The 19,010-nt window shown below is 51.7% G+C and overlaps 8 protein-coding genes across 8 annotated transcripts; 6 read left to right on the top strand and 2 right to left on the bottom strand.

The window, feature by feature from the left end:
• Positions 1-713: 713 nt before the first annotated feature.
• Positions 714-1,814, top strand: GT037_000517 (uncharacterized protein; the record flags this gene model as incomplete). Its single annotated transcript, XM_038925564.1, has 4 exons — positions 714-906; positions 957-1,004; positions 1,070-1,491; positions 1,545-1,814. 4 exons carry the CDS (start codon positions 714-716, stop codon positions 1,812-1,814), a joined length of 933 nt encoding a protein of 310 aa, XP_038791420.1.
• Positions 1,815-3,551: 1,737 nt separating this feature from the next.
• Positions 3,552-4,403, top strand: GT037_000518 (uncharacterized protein; the record flags this gene model as incomplete). The annotated part of the gene is made up of 1 exon (XM_038925565.1): positions 3,552-4,403. One exon carries the CDS (start codon positions 3,552-3,554, stop codon positions 4,401-4,403), a length of 852 nt encoding a protein of 283 aa, XP_038791421.1.
• Positions 4,404-4,718: 315 nt separating this feature from the next.
• GT037_000519 (short chain dehydrogenase) lies at positions 4,719-8,733 on the bottom strand (the record flags this gene model as incomplete). The annotated part of the gene is made up of 6 exons (XM_038925566.1): positions 4,719-4,960; positions 5,027-5,455; positions 5,504-5,611; positions 6,610-7,070; positions 7,122-7,637; positions 7,694-8,733. Coding segments are annotated over 6 exons (2,796 nt in total), but the record flags the coding sequence as incomplete, so codon positions are not given.
• An 807-nt stretch (positions 8,734-9,540) lies between these two features.
• GT037_000520 (uncharacterized protein) lies at positions 9,541-10,473 on the top strand (the record flags this gene model as incomplete). Its single annotated transcript, XM_038925567.1, has 1 exon — positions 9,541-10,473. One exon carries the CDS (start codon positions 9,541-9,543, stop codon positions 10,471-10,473), a length of 933 nt encoding a protein of 310 aa, XP_038791423.1.
• Positions 10,474-10,895: 422 nt separating this feature from the next.
• Positions 10,896-12,649, top strand: GT037_000521 (uncharacterized protein; the record flags this gene model as incomplete). The annotated part of the gene is made up of 3 exons (XM_038925568.1): positions 10,896-10,999; positions 11,063-11,655; positions 11,703-12,649. 3 exons carry the CDS (start codon positions 10,896-10,898, stop codon positions 12,647-12,649), a joined length of 1,644 nt encoding a protein of 547 aa, XP_038791424.1.
• A 661-nt stretch (positions 12,650-13,310) lies between these two features.
• Positions 13,311-15,359, top strand: GT037_000522 (2-isopropylmalate synthase; the record flags this gene model as incomplete). The annotated part of the gene is made up of 3 exons (XM_038925569.1): positions 13,311-13,499; positions 13,558-15,135; positions 15,186-15,359. Coding segments are annotated over 3 exons (1,941 nt in total), but the record flags the coding sequence as incomplete, so codon positions are not given.
• Positions 15,360-15,858: 499 nt separating this feature from the next.
• On the top strand, positions 15,859-16,949 carry GT037_000523 (uncharacterized protein; the record flags this gene model as incomplete). Its single annotated transcript, XM_038925570.1, has 2 exons — positions 15,859-16,372; positions 16,480-16,949. 2 exons carry the CDS (start codon positions 15,859-15,861, stop codon positions 16,947-16,949), a joined length of 984 nt encoding a protein of 327 aa, XP_038791426.1.
• A 15-nt stretch (positions 16,950-16,964) lies between these two features.
• On the bottom strand, positions 16,965-17,945 carry GT037_000524 (bile acid 7-dehydroxylase 1 3; the record flags this gene model as incomplete). Its single annotated transcript, XM_038925571.1, has 3 exons — positions 16,965-17,382; positions 17,463-17,780; positions 17,827-17,945. 3 exons carry the CDS (start codon positions 17,943-17,945, stop codon positions 16,965-16,967), a joined length of 855 nt encoding a protein of 284 aa, XP_038791427.1.
• Positions 17,946-19,010: the final 1,065 nt, after the last annotated feature.

The following is a 19,010-nucleotide window of genomic DNA, read 5'->3' on the forward strand; positions in this document are numbered from 1 at the left end:
CAACTCTGGGGCTACCTGGAAAGGCGTGGCATCCGGTCGAAGAACAACATATTGTGTGGTTTTATCAGGCGTCGATCCAGAATGTTGCCAAGTATAGGAAATAGTCAGGTATGGTCCAGGAATTGGAATGAGGGGTGAAAGGCGAAGATAGACAATGTCTGGTTGCCGTTGATGGTCCGGAAAAATTCTCGGCTGCCAACGAGAGGAAGCGAAGCGATAGAGATTGGTCGGGCTGCCTGCGGTACAAAGCTGTCTTGGAAAGCCATGTTGCAGAATGAGAATGGAAAGGTAATACGGTATGCGGGGATAAGTGTAGGCAACTAAGTAGCCTCGCTTCGAGTAAGATATGATTACAAAGAAGCACGTTGTGGTTTGGCAGACCCTAGAAGTATACCCTGGTGTTTCCTTACTACATCTTCGATGGGTAGGTGATGAGAGGTAGATGGGGAAAGAGAGCCGGTGATAAGCTTGGCCGGCGACTAGGGCGGCACCCCGCAGCGTGTCTTGAGCTCGACTGGACGGCCATCCCACCTTTCTCCACTCGACGCGCCCTATGAAGCGATAAGGAGATTTATTTCCTTGATAGTGCTCGTCTGTAGTATATCAATCGCGCATTCAACCAGCGCGCGAATCTAGTTTTGATCAATTGCAACTTACACAACCTACTCATTCACAGCTAGGCTCTATCGCGTCCCATCCCATCCCATCCCAACATGGCACCCTCCGCTGTCCAGGCCGAACCAGCGCCCGTCACGCAAACCAAGCAGGTCGTTCCACGATCCAAAGACGACGCGACCAAGGAATTGACGCCGCTGCAAGCCATATCCCAGGGTGTTTGCCTCCCTGGAATCCCACTCTTCTCCTCGTATGACAAGCATCGCGCGTGGATACTATCACACATGGCCGGTCAGTGCAATGCGCACGCGATTTGAAACACTTCATCTGACGTACCCTAGGCGCTTTCCGCGTCTTCGCACGGAACGGCCTGACCGAAGGCATGAGCGGTAAGCCATTCCCCTGTACCGACTGCATGTGAGACATAGACTGACTTCGTACACACACCCTCTAGGACACATTAGCGTGAGAGATCCCGAGAACCCACATACTTTCTGGACCAATCCGCTCGGAAAGCATTTTGGTCTCCTCAAGGCATCGGACATGGTCCTGGTCGATTACGACGGCAACGTAGTAGGAGGCAATCAAAGCAGGCCCGCAAACGCAGCAGGCTTCCTTATACATTCGGCGATACACAAGGCGAGACCCGACGTCAACGCGGCGTGCCACTGTCATGGAAAGGCAGGCAAAGCGTGGAGTGCCTTTGCAAAGCCATTGGAAATGCTGAACCAGGACGTATGCTACTTCTACGGCGATGCACAAGCCGTATATGAAGACTTTGGTGGCGTCGTCTTCAGCGAGGAAGAGGGCAAGAAGCTGGCCTCGGCTTTGGGGGCAAAGGGCAAGGGCATGGTCCTGAGAAATCATGGCTTGCTGGTATGTACCATGCGGCCTCCTTTCCGCATCCAGCTGAAGCTGACACCACACAGACCGTAGGAGGTACTGTTGACGAAGCCGCGTTCCTCTATACCCTCATGGAACGCTCTTGCGATGTCCAACTCAAGGTTGAGGCGGCAGCAGCCAATGGTGTCCCCAAGGTATACGTTGACGACGATGCAGCTGCATACACATTCAAGATGGCGAGCGACGCTGAAAGCTTGTACTGGGAGTTTCAGCCGGATCTGGAGTACGAGTACCAAATGAGCAACGGTGCTTTCGCGCATCCTGACTGCGACGAGGTAGTATGGCCGGGTTACTGATCGCCAAGGTTTGGTACCGCCGTGATCTGCATCAGTACGAGGAGTTGGTGTTTTCTGACTTATACCACCAATGCGACAACGAGTCCTCAAAGAATGCACTATCGTTCGCTCTGTAAGACACCAATGTGAATAACGCCGAACAGCTGAGTGGATACCTTGGGCACAACTCAGCCAACATGGACAAAACGTTCATTTTGCGGAATTCCGAGATCCGTTCTCCGGAAAGCTCGCCCTTCTTCTGATATCCTGTCGCGGTCTTCTTAAACTCTCTGTTCTGATTCCTATTTCTACTTCACTAAGTGGTCCCAACTGCCAGCTGATCGCCAGTGTTCAAGGTTGTTGGTCCGCTCTGTCCCTCCCTCGTGGTTCTATGTCGAAGCGCGTACGCAGAGCCAATTGGGCATCAAGGTCGGAGACACCGGATTCCGTTCTTCCACATAATTTGCTCTTCTTCCTCTGTAGGCAGCATCATACCGTCATACATCAAATGAATGCCCTGGGCTGCGCGTCCCGTCTCACCTCTAGTACGTACTGTGTCCAGACGATTCCGTCTCTTGGCTTCTGTGGTGGAGTGAATTCTTGGCCACCCTACGCGCTACAAATACCAAGAATGCCGCAGAGGTGACTGATGACAGATCCGAGAGCGGTTGTCGGCCTGCATCGGTTTCAGCGACTGTTTTCGGTTTGACGGCGGAGATTTCTACCAACTGAGCAGTGCCTCGCTCTAGCGAGTGGTGTTTCCCTGATTAATCATACACTCTTTTGCTCAGTAGCGGCGGCACACGTCTGAGAAGCTGCATGGCAGGATCGATCTGCGGGCAAGCTAACGGTGGAGGATATTGCACAGCGTGATTCGATGGGTCTAGGTCCGCAACCGTTTAGGCCATTCCGCTCCGCCTTGCGGAAACATCTACATCCTCTCCAGATGATAGTGAGTTGTATTTTGTCTTCAGTTTACGAGGCTACCTAGTCGTCGCATCACACTTATGCCACGCGTCAAGAATTGTTAAGCAGTGATAAGGTTACGCTTTGACGTTCCCGCAACGGACCGACTGTATCATCCTCGCTGCGTGTCATCATCTTAAGCAACTCAGCCTCTCCCGGCATCCTTAAACGCTGTGCTTATTACAGTACACAATAGTCACGATATCTCCACGCCAAGTCTCCGCACCGCTGAACCCCCAGTGTTAATGCATTGCCATGAGCCACGCGACTGTTCCCCGCCAAGATCGCCGGAATAACTGGAGAAGGCAACGGAGCGATCTCGCCCCTGCGCTATGGCTCTCGGCAACCAAGCGTTTCTTGTGAAAGCAGGGTTCATGCTTAGCATCTAGGCTTGTTACGAGGGTAGGCCGGAATGTTTTGTTTCCATCATACAAGCTCGTGCCGCCTCCCAAGGAAACCAAGTGCATTTGCTAATGGTACCTGCTGCGCAGTCGGAGGGGGCTGCGCAACCGTAGTAAAGAAATAGGGCTTGGCGATGGTAGACCTTCCATGGCGCACAGGAAAGACGTGAATAACGTGCGCTTGGCGGCTTCGTAGGAAACGGCAGAGCTCTGTGCCTAGAGAGCTAGGATAGTTCCGTGAATTGTGAAGGCGAAGGCTCATTTTATGGCTTCTCTACTTTATATATAAGATGTCCTCAAGCAACAAGAAAGTTCGATATCACAGCATTCCAATCAGTCATCCAATCGACTCTTTGCACCCTCATATCACACAAACATCTGCACTGTCACCATGCTACTCCAACCTATCTTTCTTGCCGCCGCCACACTGGCGCCCGCAGCGCTTAGCTGCCCTCAACACACCAACGCCAAACGCCATGTACACCTCACCACAAGACAGCAACAAGTCACTCCGGGCAATGTAACGGATAACGATTGGGCCTACGAAGCATCCTTCAACTGGGGAAGGATCCACCCCGACTACCATCTCTGCCAAACCGGAACCCAACAGTCTCCCATCGCCCTCTCGCTCGGTAACGGACTAGCCTTAAACCATGTGCCCAAGTTCAAGTACAACGGCAGCATCGCCGGTAACTTCTACAACTGGGGCTATGGACCCGCATTCACTGTCGCGCACGAGGAGGCCGTAGTAGAGGGAGAGATTGATTGGACAACGCACCCAAGCTTCACCTACGACAACGAGACCGTCTACCTTAAGGGCTGGCACATTCACGCCCCAGCTGATCATTCCGTTGGTGGTGATCGCAGCAAAGCCGAGCTCCATCTTGTCCACGTCGACGCCACTGGCCACGAAAAGGCCGTCATGGCCATTCGTCTCGATCCCGGTAACTACAACTCGACCTTCTTCGAGCAACTACCTTCCATGATCGGCTACGCAGAAATGGGTGTTGAGCAGCCGTGTACTATGGACTTTGGACCTCTGCTTGACAGCGTTCTCTACTTCAATGAGTTCTGGACCTACCAGGGTAGCTTGACCAGCCCGCCTTGCACTGAGGGTATCCGCTGGTTCGTCGCCAGACAGATTCTCTTCACTGGTGTCGACCAGATGAGGGCTATTCTTGGTGCCAGCACCTACTCTGCGAGGGCGGAGCAAGAGGTCTGGCAACACAGGATCAACGAGTAGACAGTCTGTGGCTTTTGTTCTTCACGCATGGTTGGAAGCGACGGTCCGGTGGTTGATGAAATAGCATTGTTCTTGTATAGAGATTTCCGAGAAAGCGAGGCGTTGGTGGTAGGAAAGTAAACGGTCGACATCTTTTCCCGGTTCTTTTTAGAATTCTTCTTGTGCATACATACCTTTGATCTCTGAATGAATTGAACAGCATATCTTCCTAGCCAATTTCTACCATGCGCAATGTCCAGCGTCGACCCTCAAATCCTAGAAGGTTCTCATTAGTTGCAGGGTTCTTTCTCAATCAGAGTATCAGAATCAACTCACAGACCCAGTAACATAACTGCTCCCTTCGCTCAACAAAAACAGCACGGGCGCCCGAAACTCCTCGGGCACGCTAATCCTCCCTAACATATTCTGCTTAGCCCACTCCTTTGTCAGCCCCCTCTTCCGCGCCTCCGCGCTGAGGGGCGTATCGATATGTCCGGGACTAATAGTGTTAACACGAATTGGCGGGTAAATTTTCCGAGGCTCTTGGCTTGGGTTCGGATTCGTCTCTGTGACTGTGCCTAAAAAGGTACGTGTACAGAATCAGTGCACGTCTCACATGCAGTTCGTCTAGGGATAATTCTTACTGCCTGGGAAGGTATTCTGCGGATGCCCCCACTCCGCCGCGAGCGAACGAGCGAGTTGGTGCACAGCCGCTTTTGAGGCGTTGTATGCGGCGGTATTAATTCCGTGGTTAGAAATATGACCGGATATTGAGGCAAAGAGGACGATGCTTCCTGGTAGATTAGTGGAATGGAGTTCATTTGCTACGACACGGGCGATGAGGAAGGTTCCGGAAATATTGATGTCGAGGATCTTCCGAAATGTCGAAATGGGGTAGTCACATGCATCGCTCTCCCCAGAGATCGCTGCACAGGAGACAAGGCCACGGATCGGATGGCGGATTGTGGTACGGATGGTGGTGAAGGCTGACGTGATGCTGGCTTCATCCTGGACATCAAGGATTTGGAAAGTTGCGGAAGTGTTGCTGGCTCTAGCATATTCCTGAAGCGAGCCTAGGGAAGGTTATAACAGGCTTGACGGTTTTGTTGTAGCTAGCGTACTCCAGGCTTCAGGATTGGGGGTTGAAACATCGACGAAGACGACATCTCCGCCACTCTCCAGGATTGCTTTACCAACGACGGTGCCTACTGCACCGGCACCCCCCGAAACTGAAATTAGTGTTAGATCTAGGAGTTTTCCTGGTCAGTGAGCCAAACTTATGATAGTCCGTTCATCTAGCTTGAAAAGATCCTTCGTTGCAACGTGACTGGGTGCAGGATGCGTCATGATGGGAAGTAAAAATGACAACTTAAAAGAGTCGCGAATATAACGGTCTCGCAAAGCGATTCAGACGCACACAATGGTTGCTGGTTGAAAGCGGGGTTATGACGTAAGATGTGGTACATAATTGGTTTATCACCCTCATTCAGTTCGCTATCTTTTGCATCTTGGTCAGTATTACAGGGACATCATATTGGGCTCCGATACCAAGTGCTGTCTTTGGACTTGGAATCATGAATCATATTGGTTTCGCTATGTCGACTGCCTACATGCTAGGCTAGTCGTGGTGGACGGGGTATGTATTTCCCTTAGCATGTTCATCCAGGGTTTCGATGACCAAAGGATTCCACAATGGGATGTTTGATTGTGCTGACATGGTACCTTAAGCAGCAGGATGTGAGAATCTACGATCGACGTCACAGGTTTGTTCAGTCATCGGCGCTGAACCTAGATCCTTTCTCATGAACGACGATCAATATGAGTTGTGGTACGCACTGTAGGGACTCTGGTATCATATGGGTATACATCTCGCTCAAAGTTACAGATGATAGAACTTTGCTAGCTCTTGTAGTGTATTGCTCTGTCGGACAATGGGGAAATTGCGGGCGTCAACGTGCACACAATCCTCGACGCAGTACTCCGAAGCTCGAGTACGTAAATGGTGCTTGTACCAAAGAAGTATTCTCGTTCGTGGGAACGCCGATGCATTCATCAGTCTACTTTTGAGGCATGTGGAACGAATTTTGCCATGTTGCGGGGGTCCATTTCGTCCAAGCCTCGCGCCGAGGCTGAGCCAGTAGCTTCTGCATAGGGGCATCCTGCTCCGATGATGAACAAAGAGGAGTCATTGGCTCGATCTTAGCGTCAACGACATCCGCCAGCTTACTATCCTTCGGCCGTGCCTGCGCAAGATCTTGACTTTCAAGCTCGTATATCCACTCGAGATGTGTCCCCATGGTTGTCTCAGCGCGATTCGAGAGCGTGTTCTGTGCTGTGACATCTCTCAGACCACCGAAAGGATGGTGTATGGTTCGAAGCAAGTCGAGAGCTGCGATATGGAGATTCGATGAGCCGCGCTGGAAGATGAAGAGGCTATGGTTCGATGAAGAAGATGGAGTAGCAGTATTCCCGCTTCCAGCTAGAGTAGATTCGTAGTGTCGAAGCATACTCATATGCTCAGTAAGGATGTCGTGAAACCTTCCAGCAAGTGCATCCTTGATCGCACAGTATCCAAGAACGCCGATACATTTGCTCAGCAGAATCATGCCGTTGGCAAATGGCTCATTGTGCAGTGCATTTTGCGAGACTTTGTGAGCGATCATGATACCCGCTGTATAAGAGGTATAACTAAGATGTATTGTTAGCACCTTTCCAGCTCATAGTCAATGTTTGACGTACATGCACAGCCAGCATACTTGTACTACTTTGCCTTCCTGTAGCATCAGATCCATAACGGAAGCGTTCGTTTCCGCGGCCAGGTAACCTTCTTCGATGGCTCGTCGTGCTTCCGATGAGAGAGTCACGCTCCCGACCACATCCAGCGGAATATATGCTATGATTAGCCGCCTTGATAGCAGCATCATGGCTGACAGATAGAACAGATGGACATAGTACATGACGGGACGGAGTGTGGCCATGAATTCAGTGTTTTCGCCCCCTAACAAGGAACCAATTGACATCCATTCGGGAAGACGCGCATGAAATCTCGACAATCGTACACGGTACTCAAGTATGGTACCTTCAAGCACAGGAGCTTTTGTTGGCAGGCGACGAAGCATGCTTGCCTTGATGATGGACACTTTGACGCATTCATGACGGATCATGTCTTCTGGCGGTACGTCCAATTCGTCTGAAGGTGAGGTGATATCTTGAATCACCGAATCTGAATCATGGTCAAGTGATGCGCTTAGCCAGCTGATGCAAGGGTCAATATCGTAACAGATTGTACCTGATTTGAGATCAGTACTCACCATTGCAGGTGAACAAGAGTCCTATATGTGCGGCGAATATCTTCGTAGTAACTAGGAGACCAGCCCGGCGGGCAAGTTTCAAGACTAATTTTCTGATTACGGGGTAGACTTAGTCCAAGTTCTGGAAAAGGGTAAGTCGTGACATTTCCGATGGAAATGTTCAGGTGTAGAATCATACCAATATAAGCTAGAGCGACTGTGGCTTTGACCACGATATTGTACATTCCAAGTAACGAACATATTTTCATTGCTCGAAGCGGACTGAACGATATGGCAGAGTCTAGTCCATGCTTTGCGACTGCATAGAAGTAGTCGGCAAGTTCAGGTGGCGGCGCCGTTTCGGGATCAGCGAGTTGGGAATGAACGACGCCGATGGCTGCCATGCCCGCAAGCTCTGCGGCGTATGTGCGCAGTTGTGTATTAATCCCGTTGGTGAGCACGTCTCCGAGTGGTATGTGGCCAACACCTGAAGCCTTCATTGCTGCAATGCTTGTCTGAACGTCATCCTTGTTCATGATGTAGAAAAGCGCACCCACACAACCGAAAAACATATCGAGCGAGCCGTCGATCTTGTCGACGGATGCATCTTGCTGGTTCGGAGCAAGTAGAGTAATGGCCGTCATGTTAAACTGCTTTTTTTGAGCAACGGAGAAGTTGGGATGGTCCATGACTTCTGGCATAGAGAGCATTGCCGAAGAGGAATAATCGTTTATTACCGGTGATGCATAGCCCTTGCGGGCATCGATTTCAGGAGCTGCCGCAGACATGGAAGAACTAGGACGATTCATTTCGAAGGTTCTGAAGATAACGCCAAGATCTTCACCCTGAGCAGCTCGCATGTGTCGCAACAATGCCGTAGCTTTGGACGGAGAGGCTGTCTGTAGATACCATATGACTTCATATAACGAGCTCCTGTCGGTCTCTAGTTCTTCGATCTTTCTCTTCTGCGCCTGCGCGAGCAATGTGCCAGTAGGTGGATCATATCCACGTGCCGTCTCTCGCTCCACGCAGGAACGACAGGCTGGTCTCTCACCGTTACACTGTTTGAGATTAGCTTCCGGTCTAGAGAAACCTTGTCAACCTTAGTAGCAAATTGGGAGGAAGACCTTGGTTCTCCGCGCGCAGCATGTGGTGCAAGCTGCCGCCACTCTCGAAGGGGTCCTGTTAACAGATCCCGCTCTACTGTTGCCAGGCGCGACGGCAGGCACATCCTGTGGACGTGGCGCTAAGTGCCGATAGGAGGACATTACGACGCTTCGAACAGACGACTAGCGCGAAGGCTTGGGCAGCGATCTACTCGGACACAATGACTAAGCGCGAATAGGCCAGTCATGGTAATATCGATGGGTAAGGCAACGCAAGGCTCGTGAGGGTGCGTGACAAGTGAGGCACACACAACTCAGAGCTGTGGCTGCCAGGAGCTAGCGCGCCAGCCACATGACGTCAGTCATCTACTTTCTCAGCATCATCATTCGCGTGAACAACAGTTCTTGTGCGGAGCTGTTCGGATCACGACTGCATTGAGGGATGCGCTCAAAAGGCACGCTGCTCTACAGGGTGGTGCCTTTTGCTAGAAGAACGGCCGAAGTCGCGCCTAGGCTGGTGCGGGATTATGGTCGAGCGCTGCCGCACGCAACAAAACAACCCTCACGAAGGTCTATCCTATTCTGATATTCGTGCCTGAGTTTTGCGCCAATGGCTTTTTTTCACTAAGATCCACGCGCATCACAAGCAAGAAGCGATCTAAGATCGACTACGCGTGTAAGTACATTCGTTGTCAATGCGACATTTACCCAAGGTTTCACTATTTGCGACAGCTACTATGGCATGAAGGCTCGACTGCAAACATGGTCAAAGACGCAAAATCCTCACTAGAATCTATCTCATCGGGTTCCACCGGCCGTCTGAAGCTACATTGCAAAAAAGATACCAAGCCATATTGGCCTGTGATAGGAACAAAAGACGATATCCCAGGATGGCTCCAAGATAATGACTTCATCGTCAGCGGACATCCCATGCCAACTCATTCATACAAGAGGTCCTTTCGTCTCTGGCGTTGCCTTCATATGGAAACGATGAACATCTGGACTCATCTTCTGGGTAGTGCTGCATTTATTGGGGCTGGCATTACCTTGCACAGATCTGCTATTTCGAGTAGACTCAATCTCACCACTGGCGACAAGTTTGCCTTTGGCATCTCTTTAAGCGCGGCAGCTCTGTGCTTTGGGCTCAGTACGACGTTTCACACACTACGGAGTCATTCTTACAGCATTCACCATCGCTGGGGCCGTTTCGACATCTTCGGCATATGTCTCCTCGCTCTGGGTGGGGGGTCATCGGCCACTTATTATGCTGCTCGCTGTGATCCCGTGGCCCAGCGCGTATACTGGTGCCTCAATGGGGGCGCTGCTGTCGCCGCTGCTGTTGTACTGTTCGATACTGGTGGTGGTGGAAACAAGATGAGGACGCTTCGTGGTGGTACTTTTAGTGCACTTGCGATCACAGCCATGCTTCCAATTTTCCACGGCATTGGCAAACTTGGATGGAGTCGTGCATGTGAAGAAATCGGCGCTCAGTGGTTTCTTACTGAAGGATTGGTGTTATTGTTTGGAGTTTCTTGCTTCGTTGGAAGACTGCCAGAGCGACTCAGCCCCGGCTCATTCGATATATGGGGCCACTCTCACCAGATACATCATATCTGTGCTGTCCTAGGCCAGGCTTTTCACATAGTCGCTCTTGTAACAGGCTATCAATTCCGGAATGCGCACCCGACTTGTTGACTGAGAGCAGTTGGGCACGCGTCAGGGCAGCAAAGTGGTAACATGTAACGCTATTTCGTAAATGTAATGGTTGAGTTCACGATATGAACTATTTTCGACATGGAGGAACTAAAAGACTGTTGTCAGCGTGACTGACCCTTACCGTGTACATTTGCAAGCGTGCGACCACCGGCCGAACCGCAATCTCTTAACCCTACTCCATTTCTGCGTGGTGAGATTCCGTCATCTAACACGCAATGTGCCATCAAGCAGTGATAAGGTTCTGGGGTTCTCAAACTTGGGATGGCGTATGAAGTGTTGGGAGATGTTCTGGAGACCTCAGGGATGACGGACGAGGCTAAGCGACGCGTTCCTAGCGACTGTTGCATCACCAACGGCCGCCTGCTCAGCAGCTGTTAGCCTTCAACCAACCCTCAACCACCATGTCGGCCTCGACCGAGTCGAGCACAACTAATGTAGACTCTCACAATGAGGATGCGCCTCGGGTTGAAGCGTTGTTCCTCATCAAATTCGACAAGAAAGTTGGGTACGTCATGCGACACTGGACAGGTAGAGTACCATCGTGGAGCTAGGCGCTGACCAGCTACAGCTACACCATTGCTTGGAAACGCGCAACGACACCAGACATCACCTTAGACAACTCAGTTGAATACAAATCGCTGCCCTCGGGTTTACACTCGGTACAAAATGACCTCGTCTACTTTACGCATGATGGATATGCTGGACTCAGCGCGTTTGCGAAGGGCGGCGCCAGCGCGGAGGATCGCAATGCCACCTTCGTTTCTGTTGGAATATTAGTACAGAAAGAGGGTAAATTTGGCAGGCTGGGAAGGAGTTGGCTGCTTGCCGGTCGCTTGGAGAGATTGGCTGCGACCCTAGCGGACGACCCGGAAGCTGTAACGCCGTTGGAAGAATTCTGGCAGGAACAGGTCTCAAGACACGGCAAAGGGCATGTCTCCGACGAAGGCGAGTCCAAGGGTCACAGCAGAGCGCGCGCAATCTCGACCGTGAGCGCCGTCATGAAAGACGAGGAGAGCCTCCCAGACTACCACCCAGCTCTGTCTATACAGCGCTTCCTGGACACATTCGGGCCATTGGTCTTCCGGCTGCAACAGGCGGCTTTGCTGAGGAAACGCATTCTCTTTGTGGGTCTCCCGCCGGTCAGGACTGCTTGCGAGTTTGGTACGTCTTGGATATCATACATGGGCTTCCTTCAGCTAACGGGCCAGTCTATAACCTCTCTGTCCTCTCTAGCATATCGCCCCGCGACACCGAGCGGTTAGCGCCTGAAACCGAAAACCTCCTGCGTCTACCCTCCCTTTTCTCAATCGGCGTACACGACATTCCTCTTCTCCAACATCTTCGCAACCCCAAAGACGGCGGACACACACCTGGCCTTGAGCCTTCAGAGGGCTGGGTCGCGTGCACGACTGATGAGATCATCGTCACAAAGACACAACTGTACGACATCATTGTCGAACTGCCACCCACATATGACGCGCCGCCGCAAGAGCGACGCTGGCCACGGATACGGACCAGCGATGGCAGCTTGATCAAGGCCAGCCAGCGGGACGTTGCGCGCTACAAGCTACTACACAAAGAGCTCTTCAAACAGCGTAACAGGTCGGAAGCGTCACCCGAGCCATATACCGACGAAGAGAACGATGATGCGGCGCCCCTACTATCCCGAGATGAGGTCGATACCAAGCGCGCCGACGACGACTTCAGCGAAGCATACGATGACACGGCGGTAGAGCCAACAACATGGTCAAGGCTTGCATACATGGGCTACATGTGGTGGGCTTCGGCTGGCGAGAGAGATGCATATAGGACCGCGGAGCGAGAGACAGATCGTGAGTTGATTGGTGACCTCTCGGCGTACTCGCAGTCGTTGGAGACAGCAATCATCGCTTACTTTCACCGCCAATCTTCATTACTCATACGGTCGCTATCGCAGATCATCGAGGAGGATACCCAAGGCGAGAGGGAAGAGGATGATAATGATAGCGATGCAGTGGTTGTCGATAGAGACGACCTGTCGCGCATGGGACTAGACACTTGGTCAGAGGCTGACCGCGCTTTTGTACAAGAGTTTGGTAGTCTGTACTTTGGGCGCACTATTGGGGTCAAGGGTAGTGAGGTCGAGTGCTGCGGTCTAAGGGTCCCTATCTTCTAGCTGAGCTGGAAGCGCTTGGCTAGCCACATATCGGCTGGCTCCCGGTTGAGTGAACGGTGTTAACGGTGAGGACAAACTGGTGTGGTGTACGTCAATGGAAATCTACTTGTCGCGGGCAATCCGCTCTATTGCATTAGTGTGCGTTTCTCTATGGGTATGTGCCTGGAATACCCGCAGTCTGTCACACTCACAGGCTGAAAAGGAATTCCTACAAACAACAGGTTTGCGGTTGTAAACATTCACCACTTCTATGCGCACCTTGGTCATCATGCTTCGTGTCTTCGTGTCGAGCCTCGAACGCTTCGTAAACAATTAATCCGGCTGTGTTGATTTGTCGGCTTGTAATAGTTCAGGCAGCCCGAAATCGGACCCCGCAATTGAATGCACAGGGCGCGTGCAAGCGAATTTCTGCGCCCCGCATCGTCATATGCCAGTCCCAGTGGCCGGCTTAGAGGCTTAGTATCACCGACCAAAGTTTTCTTTTGTTGTGAATCATACGGTGAATCATACCTCTCGCTGTACTAATACCCTGCCTGCGCGCTCTTCTCCTACGTCTTTCCAATACTCAGAAAGTGTTGACTCGCCGTGAACACACGCAAGATATCCTTTTGACTCTTCATCTTTTTGGAGCGAAGGAACGATAGTCGATTGTCCAGAGTAGAGCCTCAAGCAACTCGCTGATCTAATCTCCAACAAGATGCCGATGCTCAAGGAGCCATGGAAGAAATACCAACCTTTCAAGCCGTTGAACCTGCCGGACAGGACATGGCCTAGCAAGACAATTGAAAGGCCACCACGATGGCTGTCAACCGACCTGAGAGATGGTAACCAGAGTTTAGTAGATCCTATGGTAAGTACGACCCTATTAATGTAGTCGCTTGAGTACGCGGAATTGACACGGACCTCAGGATGGCGCGCAAAAATGGGACTACTTCAACATGCTGGTTAAGCTCGGCTACAAGGAAATTGAAGTCTCATTCCCGTCCGCGTCGCAAACTGACTTCGACTTCACACAACGCCTGATCCAAACGCCCGGCATAGTACCAGACGATGTATGGATCCAGGTCCTTTCGCCATGCCGCAAAGAGCTCATCCGCCGCACCGTCGACTCCCTCAAGGGCGCGCGCAAGGCCATCCTCCACCTGTACCTTGCGACCAGTCCGTGTTTCCAGCAGATTGTCTTCAACATGAACGACGATGAGACAATTGCTCTCGCGGTCGAATGCACAAAGTACGCGCGATCAATAACCAAGGATGATCCCGAGCAAGCCGGTACAGAATGGGCATATGAGTTCTCACCAGAGACCTTTTCAGATTCGTCCCCAGAGTTCGTCATCAAGGTCTGCGAGGCTGTCAAGGCGGCATGGGAACCAAGTGTAGAAAACCCACTTATCTTCAACCTCCCAGCCACCGTAGAGATGTCGACGCCCAACGTCTACGCCGACCAGATCGAGTACTTCTGCAAGAACATCTCTGAGAGGGAGAAGATTTGCGTCTCTCTGCACCCACACAACGACCGAGGATGCGCGGTTGCAGCAGCAGAACTAGCACAAATGGCGGGCGCAGACCGAGTAGAAGGCACACTGTTTGGCAATGGAGAGCGCACCGGAAACGTCGATCTCGTTACGCTAGGCCTGAACCTGTACACCCAAGGCATACATCCACAGATTGATTTCTCGGATCTGAAGTCGATCATCGATATGGTTGAGAGCTGCAACAAGATTCCGATACATCCTCGCGCACCATACGGAGGTCAGCTTGTCGTGTGCGCCTTCAGTGGCTCACATCAGGATGCGATCAAGAAGGGCTTCCAGATGCGCAAGAAGAACGGCGCGACCAACGAGAGCCGGTGGCAGATCCCATACCTGCCCCTGGACCCGCAAGATATTGGCCGCACCTACGAAGCTATCATCCGCGTCAACTCGCAGAGTGGAAAGGGCGGAATTGCCTGGATTATTCAACGCCAGCTGGAACTCGACCTTCCCCGTGGTCTCCAAATTGCCTTCTCCAAGGTCGTGCAAAAGGAGACAGACATGCTCGGCCGCGAACTCCTGCCTACCGAGATCACGAACCTCTTCGAAGAGGCCTACCACCTCAAGCGCAATCCCCGCTTCTCTCTGGTCGACTACGAGATCAAGGCCGATCGTTCGGAGACACCTTTGCCTCCACAAGACGGCCGAACAGCCAGCAGCCGCAATCTGCGCCGAATCTTCAATGGTGTCATCGAAATTGACGGCCAGGAACACAAGATTCAGGGATCGGGTACTGGTGCGCTGTCGTCGCTGGCCGATGCACTGAGGAGTCTGGGTATCGACCTTGACGTTGTAGACTACAACGAACACACCATCGGTACAAGCAAAGACGCAAAGGCTGCAACTTACATTGGTTGCACAGCTGCACAAAGCAGTCAGAAGGTCTGGGGTGTCGGTATTCACCAGGATGTGGTTCAAGCTTCTCTCATCGCCATGCTGAGTGCTGCTTCCTCAGTAAGTCCTACTCACTCTTCTTGTAAAGCTCTTCATCTGACACAGCACAGTTCCTTTCATCAAGACCTACCACACCCATCCCCTTCCGCCCTAAGCGATCGAATACGCTCGAGATCCCCAGCCCAGAATCAAGTCCCAGCCGAAAAGAGGGTAGCACAATAGTGGATAAGCTTGAAGCAGCCGTTAATGGCGATCAAGCGGATGTGAAGAGCGCGGGCGTGTAAGCTCCATAAGTCTTCTTCATGTTTCACTGTTCAGGCCTCATCTTCATAAACGTCGCATATAGCATTTGGGTTCAAAAAGGCTGGGAGATTGGTGTTCAAAAAGTGCTACATAGGTTGAATGGAATAAGTGTACAGTCAGCCACCGTCATGTAATCTAAAGATTGATAGGAGGTGACAGAACATGAGCATACTACATATTCGTACAGGTAATCGGCTAAGAATTCTCGGCGATAGAGCTGTCGAGTCAAATACTCAATTCTAATCAACGGCAAGAAACATCCGACATCGGCCTGTCCTTCTGATACTACGCTTAGCACCGGCTCATGAATGTGTAGGAGTGGATACCTGTTGGTTCTACTCCGCAAAGATACCCCGATAAGGGACATATCGCGGACCGAACCACATCCACCACTCCGATCCGCATCACCATATCAATACACGTGTGAACCCCTGCACGATACACCGGATCTCTCTTCAACATACGCCTCTTATCGTCACTATGGCAGCCAACGACCGCACCGACATCCCTCCAGCCCCAGCCTATTTCCCCACCTCCGCCGATTCCCCCCTTCATCCCCCAACAGCTCTTTACACATCTCTTCGTAGTCTGTCCCCTGACAACGACTTGACTAAAACCCAAGATTTTGTCGTCCCACCCCGCAGCGGAAAAGCCTGGACCGTACCTGCCGGCGCCCTATTCCGCCTCTCGACCCCAGAAGGCCCGCAAGTAGGCGATCTGAACGTCTGGAACCGGCATGATCCCCGAGAAAAGTTCTGGGCCAGCAGGACAAGGCAGCTGCAGGGAAGCCATGTAGTGCAGGGTGATAGGCTGTGGAGTTGTTTGCCGTTTATGAGGCCACTTTGTGGGCTTGTGGAAGACGGATGTGAGATTAGGGATAGTGATGGGAAGGGGAATGGGAGTGGAAGGGAAGCGAGTAGGGATGAGAGGGGTGGAGTTACAAAGTGGGGTGGAAGGTGTAATGATCTCTTGGGGACGAGGTGTGATCCTTATGGTATGTTTTCTCAGCATAGTCGTAGTGGCGTTTCCGTCTGCACATTCTCCAGTTCTGTTTGCATAGGCCCGAATCGGTGACGGTGAGCTTGCTAACTATGTCTGCAGTTGGAAACGTGCTGACAGGCGCTTCCTACGACTACCACTGTCACTCCAACCTTGTCCGTTCTGTTCTTCCCTACGGTCTCACAGAATTTGACGTGCACGATGTGCTTAATGTTTTCCAAGTCACCGGACTAGATTCCCAGGGTCGTTACTTCATGGAAGCTAGCCCTGCAACGGAAGACAGTTTTCTTACATTCTTCGCCGAGCAGGACTTACTGTGCGCATTGAGCACATGTCCTGGTGGAGACCTGAGTCGCTGGGGCTGGACTCAGGCAGAGGAGGCTAGTGGAAGCAAGGAGAAGAAAGAGGGAGAAGACGACGAAGGCATGAAGAGTACATGCCGACCTATCAGGGTCGAGGTGTACGAAATCAAAGAGGCGGTAAAGGAGAAGGTGTTGAAAGGATGGAAGAAGCCTGAGAAGAGTGGATATCGAGGGATCCATGGAATGGGTATTCCTTCAGGCGAGGCTTAGTGCTTGTTATAGCCTCTACAGCTTGTTACTTCCATGAATCTTTCCACCATCAAGCACGATTGTGTCACCGTTGACGTGACCACCAGCCCTACTACTCAGATACACAACCGCAGCAGCGATGTCTTCTGGCTTTCCTGTCCTGCCATTCGGATTGCTCTTTCCCAGTGCGTCCTCACCACCTGCTTTCTCCATCAAGACGCCCGCCATTTTACTCATGAAGAAGCCGGGAGCAATTCCATTCACAAGAATATGCCTGGGCCCTAGCTCAACAGCGAGGTTACGTGCAAGATGGAGGACTGCGGCCTTTGAAGCGGCGTATGACCAAGCTCCTGTTTCGCCAAGGGAACCAGTACCGATTCCTGCTACGCTGCCTGTTACAATGACGCGCGAGGGGTCCTGCATTGTTGCAGATTTTGTGAGCAAGGGTGTGAATCTAAATCGTGTCAACTCTTTCATGTCTCTCATTCAAGTCTTCCCGATACATTGAGGTGAACAGGGAAGGGGACAGCTCACTTCTGAATGGTAAAGAAGACGCCCTTTACATTCAAATCCATGACTCTATCCCAACCATTCTTCTCGTCGGTCTCTTCAAACGTACTGCCCCACGTAGCTCCTGCATTTGCAAAGAGGATATCCACGTGATCAGTATGTTTGCTCACTTCTTTCACTAAACGATCAATCTCAGATACCTTAGAGCTATCTGCAGGGATGGAGTAGGCCTGGGCGCCAGGGGATTTGTTGGGAAGCGCATTGAGAGCTGCAACGGCAGCGTCGCAGGCGTCGGCTTTGCGCGAGGTGATGAATATCTTGGAGCAGCCGGCTTGGAGAAGACTGGAGAGGATTAGGAAGGTGACACTAGGCGGAAGAGAGTTTATACCCAGATGCTGCGTGCAGACCAAGGCCTCGCGACCCGCCGCTCACGACTGCGACTCTGCCTTTCAAGCTAAAGATGTTGGAGAAGTCGTGCAGTTGCACATCTTGTTGCGCAGATGCCATGGTTGTATCAATGGGGCTTTTGAGGACTTATGGTTATAGAGCGATGCATGCAACAAAAATGCTCATATATGGATATGTTTGTGAACTGAAGGGTTGATTAATCGTGGATTACTATTGCTCTTGTTGTGACCTCGGTGCTGACGTCGTTATCTGAAGTTGCATCGATGCTTAGGTTATGTACCGAGGCTGTACCTTGCGCTAAGTCCCGTATGAGGGGTAGTTGGTCGTGTGCACCTGCATGTCGTAGAAAGAACCGTTGAAGACGATCTGCTCGGATTGTGTCTCGAGTACCGTTGTGAATACGTGCGCGATGACCTGTAGCTAAACAGAGGGTGATGTGATGGCTTGTGGTCTTAGTCTTCTATGAGGTGGTTCAGAATCGACCCAACGCTACTACCACGAACAGCGCCACAGCAGAAAGTCTGTCTTGACTGTTGCTTGGAAGTTTAGTTAAGGTTGCCGCCTCTTGGTATGCAGCAGTCTATAAGCCTCACACAAGGCGAATAGCAGACACTGGTGTGGAACATGTCTCGTCTCCCAAAGCCACGACATCGCGCCTTGGTATCAAGCGAATTGAGTGCTACCCATTTGTTGAGACGCAGCACTCGAGCGAAGGTACAGAAGGGTCGCGCCTACCTCTACTGGTAGACGTCAACACCGGCATCGTGGTCCGAGGGCAGGATGGAAGGTGCGAAGAACTTGACGTTGTCCCAACATCATCCCCCACCACCAAGAGAATTGTGGACATTGCAGGAGCGACATGGTGAATCCTTCAAATGGCCGTCCTGTCGATGGATGCTGTTCTCGCTCTCTTCGCCGACCTGGAGCTTTTGCCGCGAAATGGACGCGTTGTCACGTCGCCACCTCTACCCCAACGCGACTCCGAATTGCGCACATCTCCATCTGCCCGCCAGCGACAAGCCTTCCTCTTTCTCCAAGCGCTTGAAAGATCTTCTGCATAAATCCCTACTCAGGACTGACATGTGCTGATCGTCGTAGTTGGAAACCGCCAGGCGAAAGATCGTCGGCGAAATTTTAGCCTACCTCCAACGGCGCCTTATCGGA

Source organism: Alternaria burnsii (assembly GCF_013036055.1).
Source record: "Alternaria burnsii strain CBS107.38 chromosome Unknown 705, whole genome shotgun sequence".
In the NCBI taxonomy this organism is placed as follows: Eukaryota; Fungi; Ascomycota; class Dothideomycetes; order Pleosporales; family Pleosporaceae; genus Alternaria; species Alternaria burnsii.